The sequence below is a fragment of the Lithobates pipiens genome, unplaced genomic scaffold, assembly GCF_037356315.1.
Source record: "Lithobates pipiens isolate NorthernLeopardFrog02 unplaced genomic scaffold, aLitPip1_a1.2 Scaffold_19, whole genome shotgun sequence".
NCBI classification, from domain to species: Eukaryota; Metazoa; Chordata; class Amphibia; order Anura; family Ranidae; genus Lithobates; species Lithobates pipiens.
In genome coordinates this window covers 474212990-474232711 of record NW_027507764.1, presented here as the reverse complement: position 1 = coordinate 474232711, position 19722 = coordinate 474212990, and the positions used below count along the sequence as shown (strand labels likewise).

The 19722-nt window shown below is 39.1% G+C and overlaps 1 protein-coding gene across 1 annotated transcript in view; it reads right to left on the bottom strand.

Moving 5' to 3' along the window:
- Positions 1 to 14727: 14727 nt before the first annotated feature.
- PI15 (peptidase inhibitor 15) overlaps positions 14728 to 19722 on the bottom strand; it is a 47302-nt gene continuing 42307 nt past the window's right edge. The window contains exons 4-6 of the mRNA XM_077493957.1: positions 18156 to 18288; positions 17945 to 18060; positions 14728 to 15235 (exon numbers count right to left, since the gene is read on the bottom strand). Of these exons, the coding sequence (XP_077350083.1) occupies positions 15100 to 15235; positions 17945 to 18060; positions 18156 to 18288 (385 nt within the window). The 3' untranslated portion in view covers positions 14728 to 15099. The remainder of the gene's footprint in view (positions 15236 to 17944; positions 18061 to 18155; positions 18289 to 19722) is intronic.

Sequence of the window (19722 nt, the reverse complement as noted above, 5' to 3'; positions counted from 1 at the left end):
GGAGGTCCATCTGTTTTCTTAGGCATAAGAGCATGGTGCACTCTGTCCATTTCCAGGTGCTCTTTTGGTATCCCTGGGAGTAATTCCTGACAGTTATAGAAGATTGTATATCTAAAACATCTTCTGGTATACCTCTGAATCTGAGGTTAGATCTTCTTGCTCTATTTTCATAGTCCTCTAATTTATTTTGTAAAATAAAGTTTTCTTCTTTTAGAATTTATCAATTTCTGTCATGTAGTCCTGAGAAGAGTTTTCAATTTCTTCCACTTTTAGTTCAAGTGCTGCTGTGTGCTGACCAAGTTCCCTGATTTCTTTTGTGAGGTGATTTGTTATCTGCTCTGAGGTTTGTTTCAGTGCTTTGTGAAGCATTTTTTCAAAATTTTTTAAAATACTGTGAGGTGTCATAGTTTCATGTGAGGAAGACAATGATATGTTGAATTCTTTATCAGAATCTCCTGAGGAAATATGCTGTATAGGTTTAGTCTTTGTGGAGCGCTCTGAGGTAATTTGTGCTGATTCTGAGGAGACTGGAGCCATTTTGGATGATATCCACATCTGAGTGCCTCCGTGAGGTTTATTTTTTGTTTTAACACGGGCTCCTCCCAACACCATTATTGTTTTAAATGTCCTCTCACCTCTCGGGTATTTAATAAGGTATTCCACTTTATAATTTACGTCCGGGCTTAAGCTGTATTGCGGGTTATTCCTCCTCACGAAGTAGAGCTCTAGTCAGACATTACTGTCCTACTAGACTCCGCCCACTGCACCCCATCACCAATCTTTCTATTTAAATAACAACACCCTGAGGAGAAACTGCTGATTGGTTGTTGGCTTCTGAATCCTGACCATTGTTCTGTTGCTCTGTGCTTGACCCGGATTGACCCCTGATTCTGTTGCATCCTGATCTTCTGCCTGCTGACTTGATACCTCCTGATCTGCCTGGTGTTGACTCCAGCCTTGCTTCTAACCCTGCTTTTGTATTTTACTGCTACCTGGCTGTGGCTGATTATAGTTCATCTTTACATGACTCCTGTGCTTCACCTGTGTCTGCATTCTGCAGCAGATCTGGTCTGCACATCCACAGCATCTCAGCAGTAACTTTCTTGCCCTCAGACCATCCACTGTGTCTGAACCCACCATAGGCACCTATGCCACTCCACATCCTGTTACGCCCTGTTACCAACTGTAGGGGGCAGGGCCAGCACAAGGAATGGGCAGGAGGGGCGGCTACCTTGGGTGCAATGATTTCTTGTGGGGATGGGCCGCCCTGACCCTTACCCTAAGGGGGGGCACAGTTTGGCATCTTTGCCCTGAAGGACCTTGTCCTGGCACTGCCCGTGGGTACTGGACAAGAGGTGTAAGGAAAAGACCTCACATCAGCTTGGCCTCTACCAGGTACAAGACAGCCCCTCACCATTTATTTGGCACTTGCAGGTTCACAGCATTCCCTGACTACCGGTGTATCTTAATTTTTATCCTCACACAAGCCAGTGCTGGGCACAAATCCAGTTTTGCTTTGTTCCCCCTTTCCAGTGTTGCGTGCATGTACAACAGTAGTAAGGAACCAGGACAAGCAACTAAGGCAGGTAGATCAATTTTTACCAGTGTTAAGTGCCATTTCAGCTCAGATTTGTGCACAGTCATTAGAGGTGAGTTGGTAGATACTTCATAGCTCACAAATGTCCCTCTTTTGGACAAACTGTGTCTGTTTTTGAAACAAATTACATCTCTCCTTCATGTACCTCTTTTCTCCTTAGTTATTCAGCTACGTACAGACATGATGATTTTTGTGAGCATGGATGTATGCACGTACCTCCATACAGACTAAGATATTAAAATAGTTTTGTTATTTTTTTTCTCTTACCTTCTCCAAGAAATCACAGAAAATATCTGGTTTTCAGCCCACTTTAATAAATTCCAAACTTCTTTTAAAAAAAATAATAAACTCTATATCAGTATTGCCCTTTTCCTCCTGACTACCTGGGAAGAATTTCAACATATTTCAATAAGCCTTTCTTTGACTATAATTAAAGTATAACTTTAAGGCAAAACTTTTTTTTAGTTTTGGATAGAGTGGAGAGGGATTGGAATGCCTGTCAGTTTTTATTGCAGCCTGTGACCTCTCTATTTGTCCTGTTTACCAATTTAAATAAAAGTGAAAGTAAAAGAAAATTCCAAATTTTGGTTTGCTCCCAGAAAAGTAATAGAGGGGAATCTTCCAATGGGGACACTAATTCTGGTTCCTTTAACTTCCAGGGTTTTCCACTCACTTCTTGTTTGGCTATGGGACAGAAAGTGAAGGGAAATCTCCACAATTGGTGACAGAGGTTATAAGAGTTTTATAGTAGTGGAATTTTGCTATAATGTCTCTTGGAGGTCCATCTGTTTGCTTCCTTGCTCTACCCAATATGAAAAAGAAAAAGTTTTGCCTAAAGGTCTACTTTAATGTGACACTAAACTCATTTTTTTTTTTAAATAATAATTCTAAATGATCAAGTATAACATGGCTCTACATTCTTTTTAAATCTCTTACCTTTGTTTTTGGGCTTCTTTTTTGTTCTGTGCATGCTCACCACAGTCTGTATGTCTCCCTCTCATAGGCGAACACAATGTTTTATTTTTAATTGGGGCCATCTTTCTTGCATGTTATTGATCATAGAGACTCTCTGGAATGTGTCAAATGTGGGGCTTCACCAGGTGACCCAGTGCACTTGTGGGGTTGATTTTCAGGGGTTGGGCTTGGCCCCTTCGTTCCAGTGAAGAGAGCTTTGTGCAGGCCAGTCAAGTTCCTCTTCCCCCAAAGTTACTCATCCATGTCTTTATGGATCTTGCTTTGTGCACTGGTGCACAGTTATGTTGGAACAGGAAGAGATCATCCCCAAACTGTTCCCACAAACTTGGGAGCATAAAATTGTCCAAAAAGTTTTGGTATGCTGATGCCTTAAGAGTTCCCTTCACTGAAACTAAGGGGCTGAGCCCAACCCCTGAAAAACAACCCCACACCATAATCCCCCCTACACCAAATGATTTGGACCAGTGCACAAAGCAAGGTCCATAAAGACATGGATGAGTGAGTTTGGGGTGGGGGAACTTGACTGGCCTGCACAGATTCCTGTCCTTAACCCGATAGAACACCTTTGGGATAAATTAGAGAAGAGACTGTGAACCAGGCCTTCTTGTCCACATCAGTGCCTGACCTCACAAATGCACTTCTGGAAGAATGGTCAAACATTCCCATAGACACACTCCTAAACCTTGTGGACAGTCTTACCAGAATAGTTGAAGATTTTATAGCTGCAAAGGTGGGGCCAACTCAATATTGAACCCTACGGACTAAGACTGGGATTAAAGTTCATGTGCATGTAAAGGCAATTGTCCTGATAGTTTTGGTAATATAGTATATGTTTATGTTGAGACTTGACACTTTATGTGGCCTTCTGAACTCCAGTAACTTGTGTACTACCCACCATTTATCTATAGTGCCTTGAAAAACCCCTTGACATTTTCCACATTTTGTCATGTTACATCAAAAATGTGAATATATTTTATTGGGATTTTGTGTGATAGACCAACACAAAGTGGCACATGATTGTGAAGTGGAAGGAAAATGATAAATGGTTTTAATTTTTTTTTACAAATAAATATGTAAAAAGTGTGGCATGCATTTGTATTTAGTCCCCTTTACTCTGACACCCCTAACTAAAATTTAGTTGAACCAATTGCCTCCAGAAGTTACCTAATTAGTAAATAAAGTCCACCTGTGTGTTTTTTAATCTCAGTATAAATACAGCTGTTCTGTGAAGCCCTCCAAGGTTTGTTAGAGAATCTTAGTGTACAAATAGCATCATGAAGACCAATAAACACAAAAGACACATCAGAAATAAAGTTTAAAGCAGGGTTAGGTTATGAAAAAAATATCCCAAGCTTTGTACATCTCACGGAGCACTGAACAATCCATCATCCAAAAATGGAAAGAGTATGGCACAACTGAAAACCTACCAAGATATGGTCATCCACCTAAACTGACAGGCCGTGCAAGGAGAGCATTAATCAGGTAAGTAGCCAAGAGGCCCATGGTAACTCTAGGGGAGCTGCAGAGATCCACAGCTCAGGTAGGAGAATTTGTCCATAGGACAAATATTAGTTGTGCACAAACCTGGCCTTTATGAAAGAGTGGGAAGAAGAAAGCCATTGTTGAAAGATAGCCATAAGAAGTCCCATTTGCATTTTGCAAGAAGCCATGTGGGGGACACAGCAAACATGTTAAAAAAAGGTGACAAACACAGGGCAATCTTATAAGAAAACCTGTTAGAGTCTGCAAATAACTTGAGACTGGGGCGGAGGTTCACCTTCCAGCAGGACTATGACCCTAAACCTACAGCCAGAGCTACAATGGAATGGTTTTCCATCAAAGCATATTCATGTTAGAATGGCCCAGTCAAAGTCCAGACCTAAATCCAATTGAGAACTGTGGCAAGACTTGAAAATTGTTGTTCACAGACGCTCTCCATCCAATCTGACAGAACTTGAGATATTTTGTAAAGAAGAATGGGCAAAAATGTCACTCTCTAGATGTGCAAAGATGGTAGAGACATATACAAAAAGACCTGCAGCTGTAATTGCAATTGCAGCGAAAGGTGGTTCTACAAAGTATTGGCTCAGGGGGGAGGACTACAAATACATGCCCCACTTTTCACATATTTATTTGTAAGAAAAATTGAAAAATATTTATAATTTTCCTTCCACTTCCACTTCACAATTATGTGCCACTTTGAGTTGCTCTATCACATAAAATCCCAATAAAATACATTTATGTTTTGGGTTGTAACATGACAAAATGTGGAAAATTTCAAGGGGTATGAATACTTTTTCAAGGCACTGTAAATGTAAGAGGAAGCAGATATTTTGCAGGATAAAAGGGGTAAAAAGGCATTATTCCTCATGGGGATCATCTCTCAGCAGCTACTTGTCTTAGTTAGGTCAGGGTGATGGCTGATCCTGAGTTTTCAAGTCAATCTTCCCCAGACCAAAAATGAGAGCAAAATTAAAGTGACACTAAACTTTTTACATCAATCATTCTAAATTATCAAGTATCCCATGACTCTACTTTTTTCCTCCAAATATTTTTTTTTCCGGCTTCCTTTTGACCTGTGCATGCGCCCTAATCTTCACTGGTACATCTTACCTCTACTAGTATAGAGCGAGCAACTGCCATTATTTATGGTCTAATGCTCCACTCTATGTGTAGTATAATTCCCATAGAGTTGAATGTGCCTGCAGGTAGATGTGAAGTCCATTTTGAGGCAGTAGCGGCCCGGCCATACGGGGTGCACGGGCACTGCCATCCATATCCATGTGCCTGGCCCCCTAATATACATGCGGGGCATGGATTCCAATTGTTTTTTTTTTTTAAGCATGTAATTAGGCTCTAATAGGTTTCAAAAAAGGGTGAACCCACCCAGTTTTTTGACAATAGCGAATTAATATTTGCTTTTGTCACACTAACCCGCCAGTCAGGAAATGAGTAATGAGACCTGTTTGCCAACTGGCTGAGAGAAGCGTTCCAATTGACCTAAGAGTAGGAGGGAGGAGATGCCATGATACAGATGAGCAGAAGCAAGGGGAAGCCGCCGCCTGTGCCATAGATATGGGGTAAGTTCCGGGCTGGGAACCGTCCAACCGACCGTGGGTGGGTGGTTGCGGGTGACCTAACCAGGGGGGAGGTGGCTGTGGGTGCACTGTTTGCCCCCCCAGAAATATACCACTAACTGCCACTGCTCGGGGGTGAGCAGGAAAGGGTGGCTATATTCACATACACAAGTAGGGGCATGAACAATAAATGTAGCCAACCTAGCACAGGAAGAACTTAGAACAGAAGGAAAAAGCTTGCATTTGAGATGAAAAAGGAAGAGAGAAATAGAAGGTACATTCTACTTACATTTAAATATTTAGCATTTATTTTATTTTATAAAATTGGAAGTTTAGTGCCACTTTAAATTATGATTCACAAATTAAACAAATATTTTAAAAAGTCTTAGAACAATTTCGAAATTCAAAAAGTCACAAGCCAGATTTATTTACATCTGTTTATTCTGCTGCATTTAGTTACATTCAGAATTGCTTACATGTCATTGATGGGTAAATGTATTATGTACAAAGGAACTCATTTATCAACACACAGACAAAACTAATACAATGATATTTCCTGTAAAAATAGATGATAGCTTTCAGTAAAGAAAGTACACATTTGCCTTGCTTTGTACTAGTTTTTATGAAAACTTCTTTGATAACAAACATTACAGTTCACGTCTCTAAAGATTGTGGCTTGTGTTACCATATGCATCAACAACAGCAAATATGAATAAGCTTTACAATTCTATAGTTTATAATAATGGCAAATATACAAGTATTTATCTTTTATTATTGGTCTTGTTGGAATGTATGCATTTAAATGTGAAATTTCTAAACCTAATAAATACTTTCTATATAAAAACACGTTTGAACTTAAATACATAACAATACTTATGTCTGCAAAACGTAATTTAAAAAAAGTTTAATGTACAATAAGATTGACTTTCTATACATTTTCTTATACAACACACACACACACACACACACACAGACAGTCACGTACTAATGCCCCTCTAATTAGTCCTGTTAATGACAGGGTAAAAATTAATATGTGTATAAGTTTTTCCATTCTTCAAAAGGTATTACATAACTCTAATGTAAAACGGGACCTACCTAACTAGCCATTAATACAGAGCTCATATACTGTCTTACAGTAACTGATATTTGTATTTGGCAGAATAGTGCAATATTTCTTTAAAGGTTTCTCCATCAGAGCTGCAGATTGTTCTTGCTTCAGTATGAGTTGTCTCTTATAATAGTTATAGTTACAATACAATATACAGAAATCTTTCTCTTCACCTATACCTGCTTAAGACAAGAGACACTTTATCTGGACACAAGTAAACTCTGCAGATGGGTGAAGCGCCCCATTCAAATTCTATACAATCCTTAAAAATTATGCAAATTTTATACATTATTCTTTTGAACACAGTGGGGGAGATTTACTAAAACTGGAGCGTGCAAAATCCACTGCAGCTGTGCATGGTAGCCAATCAGATTAGAAGTTCAGCTTGTTCAATTAAGCTTTGACAAAAAAAAAATGGAAGCTGATTGGTTTCTATGCAGAGTTGCACCAAATTTTACACTGCCCAATTTTAGTAAATCAACGCCATTTTATATATGAACCTTTTCGCAAAAAATTATTTCACAGCCTTGGTGGTTATAAATGAATAAGATGTGAAGAGTCCAACAAAATAACATTAGCAATATATACTATGGGGGTTATTTACGAAAGGCAAATTGAAGTGCAGTCATTGTAAATCTAAGGGGTAGATCTGAAATGAGGGGAAGCTTTGCTGATTTTATCATCCAATCATGTGCATGCTAAAATGCTGTTTTTTTTTTTTTTTTCTTTGCATGCAGTGTATTTGCCTTTAGTAAATAACCCCCTATATGTCAAAAAAATTGTGGACAGGGATCGGGATGGATCCCTTGGTTCAAGTAAAGGGTACTATTAATGCTACAGCATACAAAGATATTATAGACAATTGTGTGCTTTCAGGCAATTAAAAACAGTTTTTGGAAGGCCCCTTTCTGTAGCACAATGACTGTGCCCCAGTGCACAAAGCTTGTACATCAAGACATGGTTTGGTAATTCTGGTGTGGAGGAACTCACGTGGCCTGCACAGAGCCCTGACCTCAACCCTACTGATCACCTTTAGAATGAATTGGAACCATGATTGTGAGCCGTTTTCTCTTCCAACATCAGTACCTGACCTTACAAATGTTCTTTTGGCTGAATGGGCAGCAGTCTTTGGGCCTGCTGTATTTTGTTGGTTAGTGTTTTAGCTGAACCCCAGCTGAAGAAGAAAACACTTACACACACATACCAAATGGAAGACCACTGCATGTTTGGTTAGCATTAGTGCTCTGTCACAACAGGCTCCTCCTCTAAAAGTGCTTAAACAATCAAACGTCAAAAAAACTAACAAAAAACAGGTATTATTTACAATTCTGATTTGCACACAACAAAAGAAACCATGCATCAGCAGTTGACTTTCTTATCCATCTTTCCTTGAAAAGTTATATATTTGGCTTTCGTAATGTAGCCCATAATTTCAAATTAATTCCCTAATTGCAAATAATCATAAATATGTTGCTATTAATTGTGCAGTGTAAACAGTTAAGCAAAGAGTATAAAAAATAAGAGCGCAGTGGAAACTGAAATAAGTGCTTAAACTCACGTAACAATGAGACTTCATGCACACTGGAAGTTTTTTTGACATTTGTACAACATCTGTTTTTGGCTGTAGATGTTTTTTTCTACAGTCATTAAACGCTCCATAGTGTTATACTATGTGTCCATGCCCACATAGGCTGTTATCAGCAGTTTTGGGCAGTGCCGTTTTTGTGCAGTAAAAAAAACAAAAAAACTAGTGGGTTCTGAGAGCCGTTTTTCAGCTGTAAAAATGCTCTAATACTGATAAAAGTCGATAAACGCTCAAAAACTTCGCTCACCAGCTTTTTTATGTTTTTTGATCCATTGAAAAAAAAAGCTAAAAAACGCTAATGCAGAAAAACGCTAAAAAACGCTATTGCAAAAACTTTGAAAAAAGTTGAAAAACTCACTGCAAAGCTACTGATATTTTTATAACGTTATTTTAACGTCCAGTGTGCATGAGGCCTAATCATTTTAAAAAAGCAAAATTATTAGCAGTTACATATTCTCCACCAGAATGATCACCCTGCCAATTCCCTAGGTTTTAATTGACTAGTTCAAGCAGGATGTTGTATCAGCTAGAAAAGAATCCTAGGTAAGCCATCACCACTGCAATACTACTGACAATCTGTAGAAAAGAACATGCTATAGACACCTGAATACGTGGAGTATACAGAAAATGGTTAGTAAATAAGAATGCAAAAGATGCAATTTAGTATTTTCTACAATGTGCTTTAGGAACAAGTGTATATTTGTATTAAAAAAGCCCTTTATGGGCCCCTTGCCTAGGTATTTTACCTTGTCTACATTTAATTAGCTTTCAGTACCTATGCTGCAGTGTACAGGCATGACTATAAGCTCCATAGTGATTGATGGGAGAGATCATCTATAAAACTATATAAGTCATTGAAAGCCAACAGGAATATTTGACTTTTTTTCATTTAGGTGACACTACATATTTAAAAAAAAAATGATTCTTGGCATCTACAGATATTGTCATAACAGATCCATATAATTATCTTTTTCTATGTTGTAGAAGGTTACCATTGGATGTTGCCATTAGTGGCAGGGAACATTTTAAATAAATGAGTTTAGATCACAAGAGGCACCCCTGATTAATTATACTCCAGGAGATGTCAGCATAAATGTCAGTAAATGTGCCCCCAAAACAGGTGGTAACATCATACCTGCATGTCCAATCTTTCTTTTCTATCAGCAATAAGCTATCATTCGGAAGATATCATTAGACATCGTTGGAGACCTACTTTAGTCCCTTCATGTTATATGGTCAGAGGACAGGCATTGTTTCAGAGATTTATCTTTCATTGAATTATATGAACTGTTCCCCATGTAAAGTGATTTCTACTTTAACTAATTACACTACTAATTATCTTTACGTGTTGACCCTGGTGTGTAAATAATTCTGTTTAACTCTTTGCTAAAAATACTACATAAGGAACTTTGGTTAGTTTTCCTTATAAAAAGGGTTTTCCAATAAAATGATGTGGCTCTGAAACATATGGTGAGAGATCCTCGAATACTGAATATGAAATTTTAAACCAACAACTTAAATTATCACACCACATTACCCTTACAATTCAATTGAACCTTCCATTACTCATTGTTTAACAGATGTCTCTTTTAATGAAAGGATAAAAAGTACACTCTTCTTAGGTATTAAAAATAATAGCATTTAGGGTTCATATTTTCTCAGAAACATTATTATTGGCGTAACTAGGGAAATATGTTTATAATATACATGGGGCAGTTATGAAGGAAGATTATTTAGACTAATACATTCCTTGTATATGTGGTTAAAACTGTTTATATGGCCTATCAACAACTGATCATCTCTAATTAAAAGTACTGCATGTGATGTTTTTATACAATTACTGCATCTGTTTTTGTATGTGGTTACTGTAAAACTACTCGTTTTGTCTAATAAGCAATGTGAATGCTGCACATAGGCATTGAACAGCCAGATATCTAATATGTAGATAGATAGGGCTGGATCTGCTCATATACTGCCAATGTAAAGAGTCCATCCGATGTAGGAAATGCATGTCAATTGATGCAAATGCATGTACATGTATGTTAATGCATTAAAATACATGTAAACTTATGCAAATAAAGTGATATAAATCCATGCTAATAGATGCAAAACTGCACTGAGTAAAATTCAAAAACATAGAAACTGAGGTCAAAAAACACCAGGTTTGCTAATTTCTGCAACACATTTCCACATGCTAAAGAAGAGTACTTGGGCTGGAATGAAATGTCTAGATGCAGCTGCATAAGACTTACACATAAGAAAATGTCTATTTAGATATGTATACGCACATAGCACCAGAATTTTTGTTAAGCACCTACTTTAAAGTGATTGTAAAGTCTAGTTTTTTTTTTTCTATAAAAATAATAAACATGTTATACTTACCTGCTCTGTGCAGTGATTTTGCACAGAGCAGCCCGTATCCTCCACTTTTCGGGTCCTTCTTTGGCTCTCCTGGCCCCTCCCTTCTGTTGAATGTCCCCACAGCAAGCAGCTTTCTACAGGGCACCTGAGCCCTAGCTCTGTGTGTCCATTCAGACACAGAGCCCTGGTTCGACCCCACCTCTTTTTCCTAATTGGCTAACTGACTTTGATTGACAGCAGTGGGAGCCAATGGTGCCGCTGCTGTGTCTCAGCTAATCAGGAGAGAGAGTCCAGGATGGCCAAATATTAGGAGGGCTGGGGGGGATGGGGGTGGCTGCTGCACACAGAAGGCTTTTTATCTTAAGGAATAGAATGCATTAAGATAAAAAAAAAATCTGCTTTTACAATCACTTTAACTGCCTGCACCATATTTGATTATACCTAGCTATCAGAGGTCACAATGTTAAAAAATATTAAAATAACATAGACATACTGCATTGCTCAAAATCTATGTCTGAGTATAACATTAAATAACTTAGTTAGCACCTACCAAAATTTATTGTAAATATCATTTTCTTTTTTTTTATGAGCAAACACACATCCCTTCATAATAGTTAAAGTTTGTGCTACATTTTCACATCCCCAAATTATGTAAATGTGACAAATCATTTTGAATGGTTACATCCTCTATGGTGATCTGATTAATGTCTGTATCCCTGATGGAGTATTTCCACTCCCTTCCTATCTTGATGACTGCCTCTCATTAGGACAGAAATCTCCCGGGGACATGTTAAATGTGTTTTAGTCCCATTGGCATCCCAATTTGAAAGATTGACCCTTATTTCCCATATTAGTAATCACCTGATTCATTAACCAGAATATTAGGAAAATTCCCCCAAATGGAGAGACAAACAAAAATACAAATTTTCACTTAATCCAAGGAAGAAAAAAAATGTCTCAAGTTTTACATTTTATGCATTTATAGTTATTATATTTTAACCCTGGTCCAAAGGTTCCAAATGTTGCTATGCATGTTAAAGTTTTTTTTAAACTGTATGATTGGTAGATATAATATTATCTATGTTCAATGGTCAAATATTGTTGACAATAAAATCTAAAAATTAGTAAGAAACAATTCAATAGTACTTTTCAGTTATACTAGTATGGTGTTGTCCCAGTATAAATCACTTCTAAAATATGTGGAAAAATGATGTGTCTTCACAATTAAAAATATACTTTGAGAGGACAACTAAATTAATCACACACAAACCGAATGAGAATACTAATTTTAGAAAAAAAGATGTCTTAGGGGCACCTTTGTTAACATGTTTAAATATATCCAAGACTATTATAAAGATCTGGCAACATAACAGTTTCCTCTATAATTTAGGAAGAAAGAAGGGGACATTAGTTACCTATGGGTCAAAGAAGATTTTACTGTTAATTTAGGAAGGGGTTCTCGGCAATGACAGTGGTTAAGCTTTGGAATGCCTTGTTGCATAAGGAAAATATGGCAAAAACAGAAGAATATTTTTAAAAGCATGAGATAGTTCTTAAAACCAACTACAATATCCAGAGCAGCCCTCAAAAATTGGATTTTGAGGGCTAGCGAGCTATGGGTGTCTGGCAGCGGGGGGGGGGGGACACCGCCGGCAGGTGGGTTGTATGGGAGCTGTTCTCCCAGCAATTGGAGGGAAAGAGAGAGGAGAGCCTCTGCCCAGATGATCAGAGTGCCAGGAACATTACAGTTTTCAATAGCTGTGTGTTACCCGCTGTGCGCTGTCACATACAGCCCCTCCTCTTTGTCTGGGCAGTCTGATAGACAGATCACCCATCCAATCCTGGGACGGGTGATCTGTCTATCGAAGTTCCCCAGACAAGGGGGAGGGGCTGTATTTGACAGGGCCCGGCGGGGAACACACAGCTATTGAAATGAAAGCTGTTATGTTTCCAGCGCTCTGATCATCTGGGAGGCGGCTCTCCTCTTTCTTCCCCTGCATGGGTAGGCTGCACTGGGGACACAGGCTGCATTGAGGACACAGGCTGCACAGGCTGCACTGGTGGGCACAGGCTGCACTGGTGGGGCACAGGCTGCATTGGCGGACACAGGCTGTGTTGGCTGCACAGGTTGCGTTGGCTGCACAGGCTGCATTGGTGGGCACAGGCTGCATTGGGGGTGCAAGCTGCATTGGCAGGTGCATGCTGCATTGGTGGACACGGGCAGACTGCATTGTTGGGCATGGATACATTTGTTGCTAATATTTATTTTTATAACTTAATTCTGCATAAAACAGTTAAGTATCATTTCATGAGATAATTTATGAGGGCGAGTTTAGGGGCGGGGCAGGGTAGAGGTTGGGTGGGGCAACTGGTGGCGAGTAACCCTTGAGGCCTGGCTAGTAGCTCAGGACTTGACATTTTGAGCCCTGATCTAGAGCCATTATTACCAAAGTATAATATGGGGATATTCTGATCTGATTCCACCACATTTTGTGACTTAAGAAGGAATTTGAGTTTTCTCTTGTGTGGCAAAATTGGTAGCAGGAGTAATAGGATGTATACATCAAATAACTATGGCTTTAATCAATTAATACCTAATTATGAAGCAATTTTCAAATAGTGTATCTATGGTTTCTGTTAGTCAAAAAGTTGAATGTTCATCTATGGAACATATACTATGGAACATTTCATCCTGTTTGGAACTTATTTGTCTCTTATACCTGGCCTCTAGTGAAAATAACTGCTTGTAGAAGATTTTGTAGTTGTGGAAGTTATTGTAGGGGAAACAATGGTATATTCATGCAATATCATAGCATAGCAATTAAATTAACGTGCATTTTTTCTCTGCAATTGTCATTTTAAAGTAGTCACAACAATAAGAGATGAATCATTCTAAAACAATGGATAGAGCTTCTAAGTGCTTCACAACAATTTTAACCTAAACATTTTGCCAAATGTATAACAAATTATTAGGAAGCCAGACTGTAAAATCCTTGCACATCTAGACCCATTAGCAGTAACACAGTCTACTATGACTTCTGTTAACTACTTGAGTTGAAAAGTTATGACCTCCTCGACCACAGATTCCTGGATGAAACCTATAGCAACCATATTAAATGCAGAACAAGGATGGAATTGGACAGTGCAGTTTCTTTGTGTAGGCCCTGAATGTAAGTAGACATCTGATATGGATTCCACTCAATTTAAAATTTCCTGTGCTAGGTGGAATATCTTTTAAGCCCAGCCTTTGAACCATGTATAGCAACCTTTAAAAAGTTTCACAATTACCTAAATAAGAAAAATAATTGCTAATGATTAAAGTTACTTAGCCATAATAAGCTAAATACCTGCAGATTTTACATAGTGCAATGATGTCATAAAAATTATTTAGTGAGTCATGAAGCAAAAATTGAGTAAAGATGGAAACTCTTTGTATTCATCTGATGACTGATGGAAGTCTCCATTTTAGGGTCTGTCTTAAAAAAAATTAAGAAACAAAACTGAGAATACAAATGGTATTTTTTCTAATAGTGACCAATCAGGTTTAATGTTTTTTTGTCTATGAAAACTTAACAATGGATTTGACTGGTCACTATGGGATAATAGCTGTTTCCAATTTTTTTTAGCTAGCCCTTCAGAACACAAATCCGGTTATAGATGCAGTCTCTGCAACCCTTGTTCCTGAGCCACTGGAACCGCAATGATGTAAAAATAGAAAATAAGGTCCGACCCCAGTGGACTTCCCAGATTATGTATGACTGCGAACTACATCCCAAAGTGTCAGAAAATGTTAGACTTTAATTTAAAAAGATTGAAAAAACCTGACCCTAATCATCTAAAAAAAATGTTAGCCAGGATTTATATTGGCTTCTCTGATTCTCTGAATGATGTTACCTTCCAATATATATGAGAATGAATTGTAGAAAAGTTTTGACATTTTCATAACTATTCCAAGCAGCCAGCTCATTATATATATATATATATATATATATATATATATATATATATATATATAATCCTTTTAGCCCGTGGTATTAATATACACTTACAAACACCACATAGAATACAATTGGGTTGAGAAACTGTAAAACGCTAAAAAACATACATGTGTTCGTAATAGTATCTAAAAGATCTTTCCTTTTGTATAAATACATATGAAATAGTAACTGAATTCTAACATGAATTCAAAGGTACCTATAATGTACCTGAGGTGTGTTAATACATTGCAACAGTTTCCTAATTTTAGTACTGGAGTGGTGAGGTCTCTAAGTAATTAGAAGTGATACTGATACTTTATGCTATTAAAAATGTTTAGTCTGTATCTTTTCTCGTGATTTATATTATTAAAAATCACGTCAATCTGAAATTGTTTTGAATCATCCTGCGACACAGCAGTTCACTTAAACCAGTATAAGTAATTTGATGTCACTCCTGGAAAGCACTGATTATCTGTACAGGAACCTCCATAACTTGGAGGACAGGCTGAGCAAGGTACGCCAACTTTGTAAGGGGCTTCTCCAATCCAGTTTCCCCTAAGATGAAAAAAAAAACAAGCAATATTTAAATATGAGAACTTTTTTTTTGTTAGTATGTGCATTTATCAACTTGCTAAATAATAAATTAGAGCATTAAACTAAACACCTGGCACATATACAAACACACATGAATTCAACTATGTGTTTATTTGAATAAAAATTTATTTTTAAATGCAACTTGTGTAAATCTCAAATCTGTCTTATGCAGGCCATACATGGTCGAATTTCGAACAAATTTTCTTTTCAAAATCATAAAGTTCGTTTTTTTTTGTGATCCAATGATTGATTTTTGAAATTCGGCCGACCAAGCCTTCAATTTCACCTCATGTTGCTACAGAAAATAATTTTTGTGGTCGGGAATCTTCTTTTCTCTCCGTAAATTTTCTTTTCTTGTTACAATTCTCGCACCATTCTCCCATCATTGATTAGAAAATCGTTTGTTTTTCAAAACATTTCCAACATGTCCGATTCCTCAAATTTGATTTCTGCGCGAAAATCGGCTGCTACTGCAGCCCACTAAATTCGTACGAAAATTCTTAGATACGATTTTCGAAAGATTTTTTTTTCGAAATTCGAACCGTGTATGGCCAGCATATGTTTAAGCCACTTGTAATTCCCACTACGGCATTACACAAACTAGAAGAAGGAGGCTCAGCACTTGGGACCAACCAGATATGCTACATGCCCATTTACTGTACCAACAAGGAATGTGCTGACAGAAGGAGTGAGCAGAGAGATGACCTTATTAGCCTGTTGCTAATCACAGGTAAGAGGCAGAAAGGTGACCTAGCTGAGATGCTTAACTGCGGCAGAGGAAAGGCAGGTCACCAGGCTGAAGGGGATATCAAGATCTCAGGACAGGGTAAACAAAAATACAAATAAGTTGCCAAGTAAAACAACACATATATACAGTATATGTTTTTCAGTTTTCTTCTGTAGTTAAGCTTTATTTGTGTTGTTTCCACACCTCTGAAATGCTTATTTTGTTGTGAATGCTGTTAACCATAGGCCTGGTACACTGCTAGGTGTACCAGGCTTATGCGGGCTGTACAGCGGGCTGAAAGAAACATGACAGCATAGGTCGGAGCCACTGTACTATCAATCCAATGTTACTTCAGTGATCTCCCCCGCAGTTCTATTGTGTTCTGACTGGGGGGTAGCCTTTGGCTGAGAGCACTGATAGGGAGGTGGTTGGCAGACCTTTTTCGGTCATGTCCCTTCGACAAAAGCCGACCGGCTTTTGTCGGACCAGCTGAAGTACACACGGGCCGAATGTCGGACGGTTTTTACTAGCATTCTCCTGTGTCTTCTTCCATCTGCCTGTTTGATGACGCATCCTCTTTCCTTTTATAGTTACCTGCTCGTGTCAGAGGACCGTTTATTGGATAACTGCCAGCTCCTCTCTCCAATCTGTGGTAAGTATATATATATATATATATATATATATATATATACATATATATATTATTTTTATTTTTTATTAACCTTTATTAATCTAACTAATTGTCTCTCATAATCCCATATGTGGTGGGGTGGGGACATTTTATGCCCCACCCCCCACTTTTATTCCTAAGGCCGCGTACACACGGGCGGATTGTATGGCCTACTTAGTCCGTCATACAATCCGACGGACAGTCCGTCATACTTTCGAATGAACGGACTTGACCACACACGGATAGCCAAACAGTCCGTTGAAAGCTTGCGCGATGACGTGTACAGCACGTACGACGGGACTAGAAATAGGAAGTCCAATACACAGCAATGCAACCTTCGGCCGTGTAAATCCTTTCTGAGCATGCGCCATTCTTAGTCCGTCGAACTAGCCTACTCACGAGCGGATTGTCCGCTGAAACCAAAGTATGACGGACAATATTACGGAAATTCCGAAATACTTAGTACGTCAGACTGCACGCTGAAAAAGTCCGCTGAAGCCCACACACGAGCGGACTGTCCGCTGAAATGTGTTTCGGCGGACTAAGTAGGCCATACAATCCACCCGTGTGTACGCGGCTTTAGAGTATTTGACCTCTGAGACCATATTATGTTCAGTTTGGGTGCTGCCATCTTTCTGTAAACATGTTATAAATGGGTCCAGGCTGTTAATCACATCTATGAGGTACAGACAGGAACACAAACCATTGGTGTTATTGAATCAGAGCTAAAAAGTGGGTACTGCTCCGAGGAGATATTGGTGGAAAGCCAATTGTCATCTTCTAGGAGGAAATCAAAATTTGCAGAAAAGGTGCGCTGAGAGTCCACAACTCATGCACATGAGTTACTGTACTAACTAACAACAATACATTTCAATACCAATGACCATAACCTTCTACACAGCTAACTATGTAGAGGTTTGTCATTGAAGCACAATACATTATAAGAAGGCTGATTCTTGCTACTAGTATAGTATGCATTGTTTGCTTGTGTTCTGCCCTGTTAGGTATTCTGTTCCTACATTATAGATGACAGTCTAAGAGCTCAGTTGAGTTCAGATAGTGCAGTGTCATATGGGAAGAACATATACACTGAGGTGCAGATCCAATTTTTGCATTAGCGTTCGAGACCACAATTCAAGTTGCCTTTTGAAGTACAAATATGACTGAAAGTTGGTCAATACTTGGTAGGAAACTGATTACACAAATATAAAATGCTGGTTCTGTCATCAGAACCAGAACTGCTGTAGGTAAATGTGTAAAAAATTGGACTTACTTTGGAGAATAATTGCAGACCAAGTACACAGCTCTTCTCCATACCGCTCCCCAGACGTTCATATTGTAACATGTATTGATTGCACACCCAATTCTGTTAGTTGTTGCCCAAACCATCTGGCCAATAAAACACATACAGCGGAGTGAACATTTTTAAACTAAAAATCAAATCATGCTGCAATATTATTACACATACTGAAAGCATAACAAACCTGTGTATAATGTGTGCACATCGGTCCATAACATCTCAAGGGACATCTGGGATTGCAGTCTTGAGGATAAGGAAATGCATAGTCCTTCACTTCATCATACCATGGTTTTACCAGTTGTAAAATAGATTGGTATCTGCAATAAAATGAGAATGTCACATATCTTTATATTATGTAATGTTACAGTATGTCTTTTCATTGAAGCCAATCCTAATTCCCTCACTGCCTATTCCATGCAATCCCAACAGCATTGGGTCTAGGTATACTATGCAAAGAGCAATGTTTTAGGTTTAACTTTGTACAAAGAGTGAGGTTGTATTTGGACCCCTGGGGTTGGGTAATGCCTAAACTATAACTTCTATTAAGATGGCTATATCACTTCTGGGTTCCGGTACCACATGAGGTAGCTGCATCTCACCTCAGCTCCCGCTCCAGGCACCCTATTCTCGGCCTATAAAACTGACCTGAGCGGCCCCCACATCCCATCCGCCATCTCCGGGTGTCCCCCCTCGCCCCCCGGCAGCAGATGGACCGGTTTCTGGAAAAAAACGGCGCCCGGTCGCACGCGGCCGTGGCGGCCCACCGGACAAGCCGCAAATCGAGCCTCTGGCTTCAGCCTACACCCACACCGCAGCAGACTCACAAGCGGCCAACATGGAGGTGAGTGGAAACCCCTCACAACAACTTATCGCCTCATCCACCATCCCACCTCAGGGGCCAGCTCCACCCTGCCAGCCTCATCAGGGGACTGTACCCCCACCACCCCCGCCTCAAATCACCTAAAGAGGACCAACTGTCCTTCCAGGACCCCTCGGAAGCAGAATCCTTTGTCTGCTCTCTACCGGCAGATACACTCCCTCATACGCCTTCCAAGTCTGCCTCTAGCCTCCACTCTCTGGAAGAGAAGCCCTCAAAAAGACTCTCCCAAATGTGTCTGGCCTTCTGCCCTGGACCATCGCAATCACAACTCCCTGCGTTGAAGATCTTCACACCGCTATTGGACTTCTTCTCCGCTATCACAGGTCCTATGCCTTTTTTTTGACGCACCCGTTGACTGTGATGTTCTGCCCTAAATACGTGTTCTCTTCTGTGGTCACCCAGAGTCCACCTCTGGTCACTGACCCCTGAATGGATCCCCAGGGCTTTTTCCCTCATTTGTTTTAATTCATTTGTTTCTTAATCTTATATGCTCTCAAATGTTTTATATTTGAGCTCGCTGCTTTCAGTTAACTCAGCGTTGTCACCATGCCATCTTACATTCTTTTTTTATATACTGGTCTCCACCATAATTTCTGTAAGTGACGTGTTTGGAATTCCACTTTAATAGCTAGGTGTTTATACTCACCTTTACCTATGCTACCCAACTATCCCAGTCTGACACCAAAACCTATTCAAGTATGGTTGAACATATTATATACTCCATTGCGTCTTACGGTTCAATGCTCACTGCTTTAAAGGACAAATTCCAGGACCAAGCATGCATCGCCTGACCTGTTTCAACAGGTAAAGAGCCCTAAATAGATGTGAAAGTGACTGGATTCTGGTGGGTGCTGCTCACAAAGGAGAACAT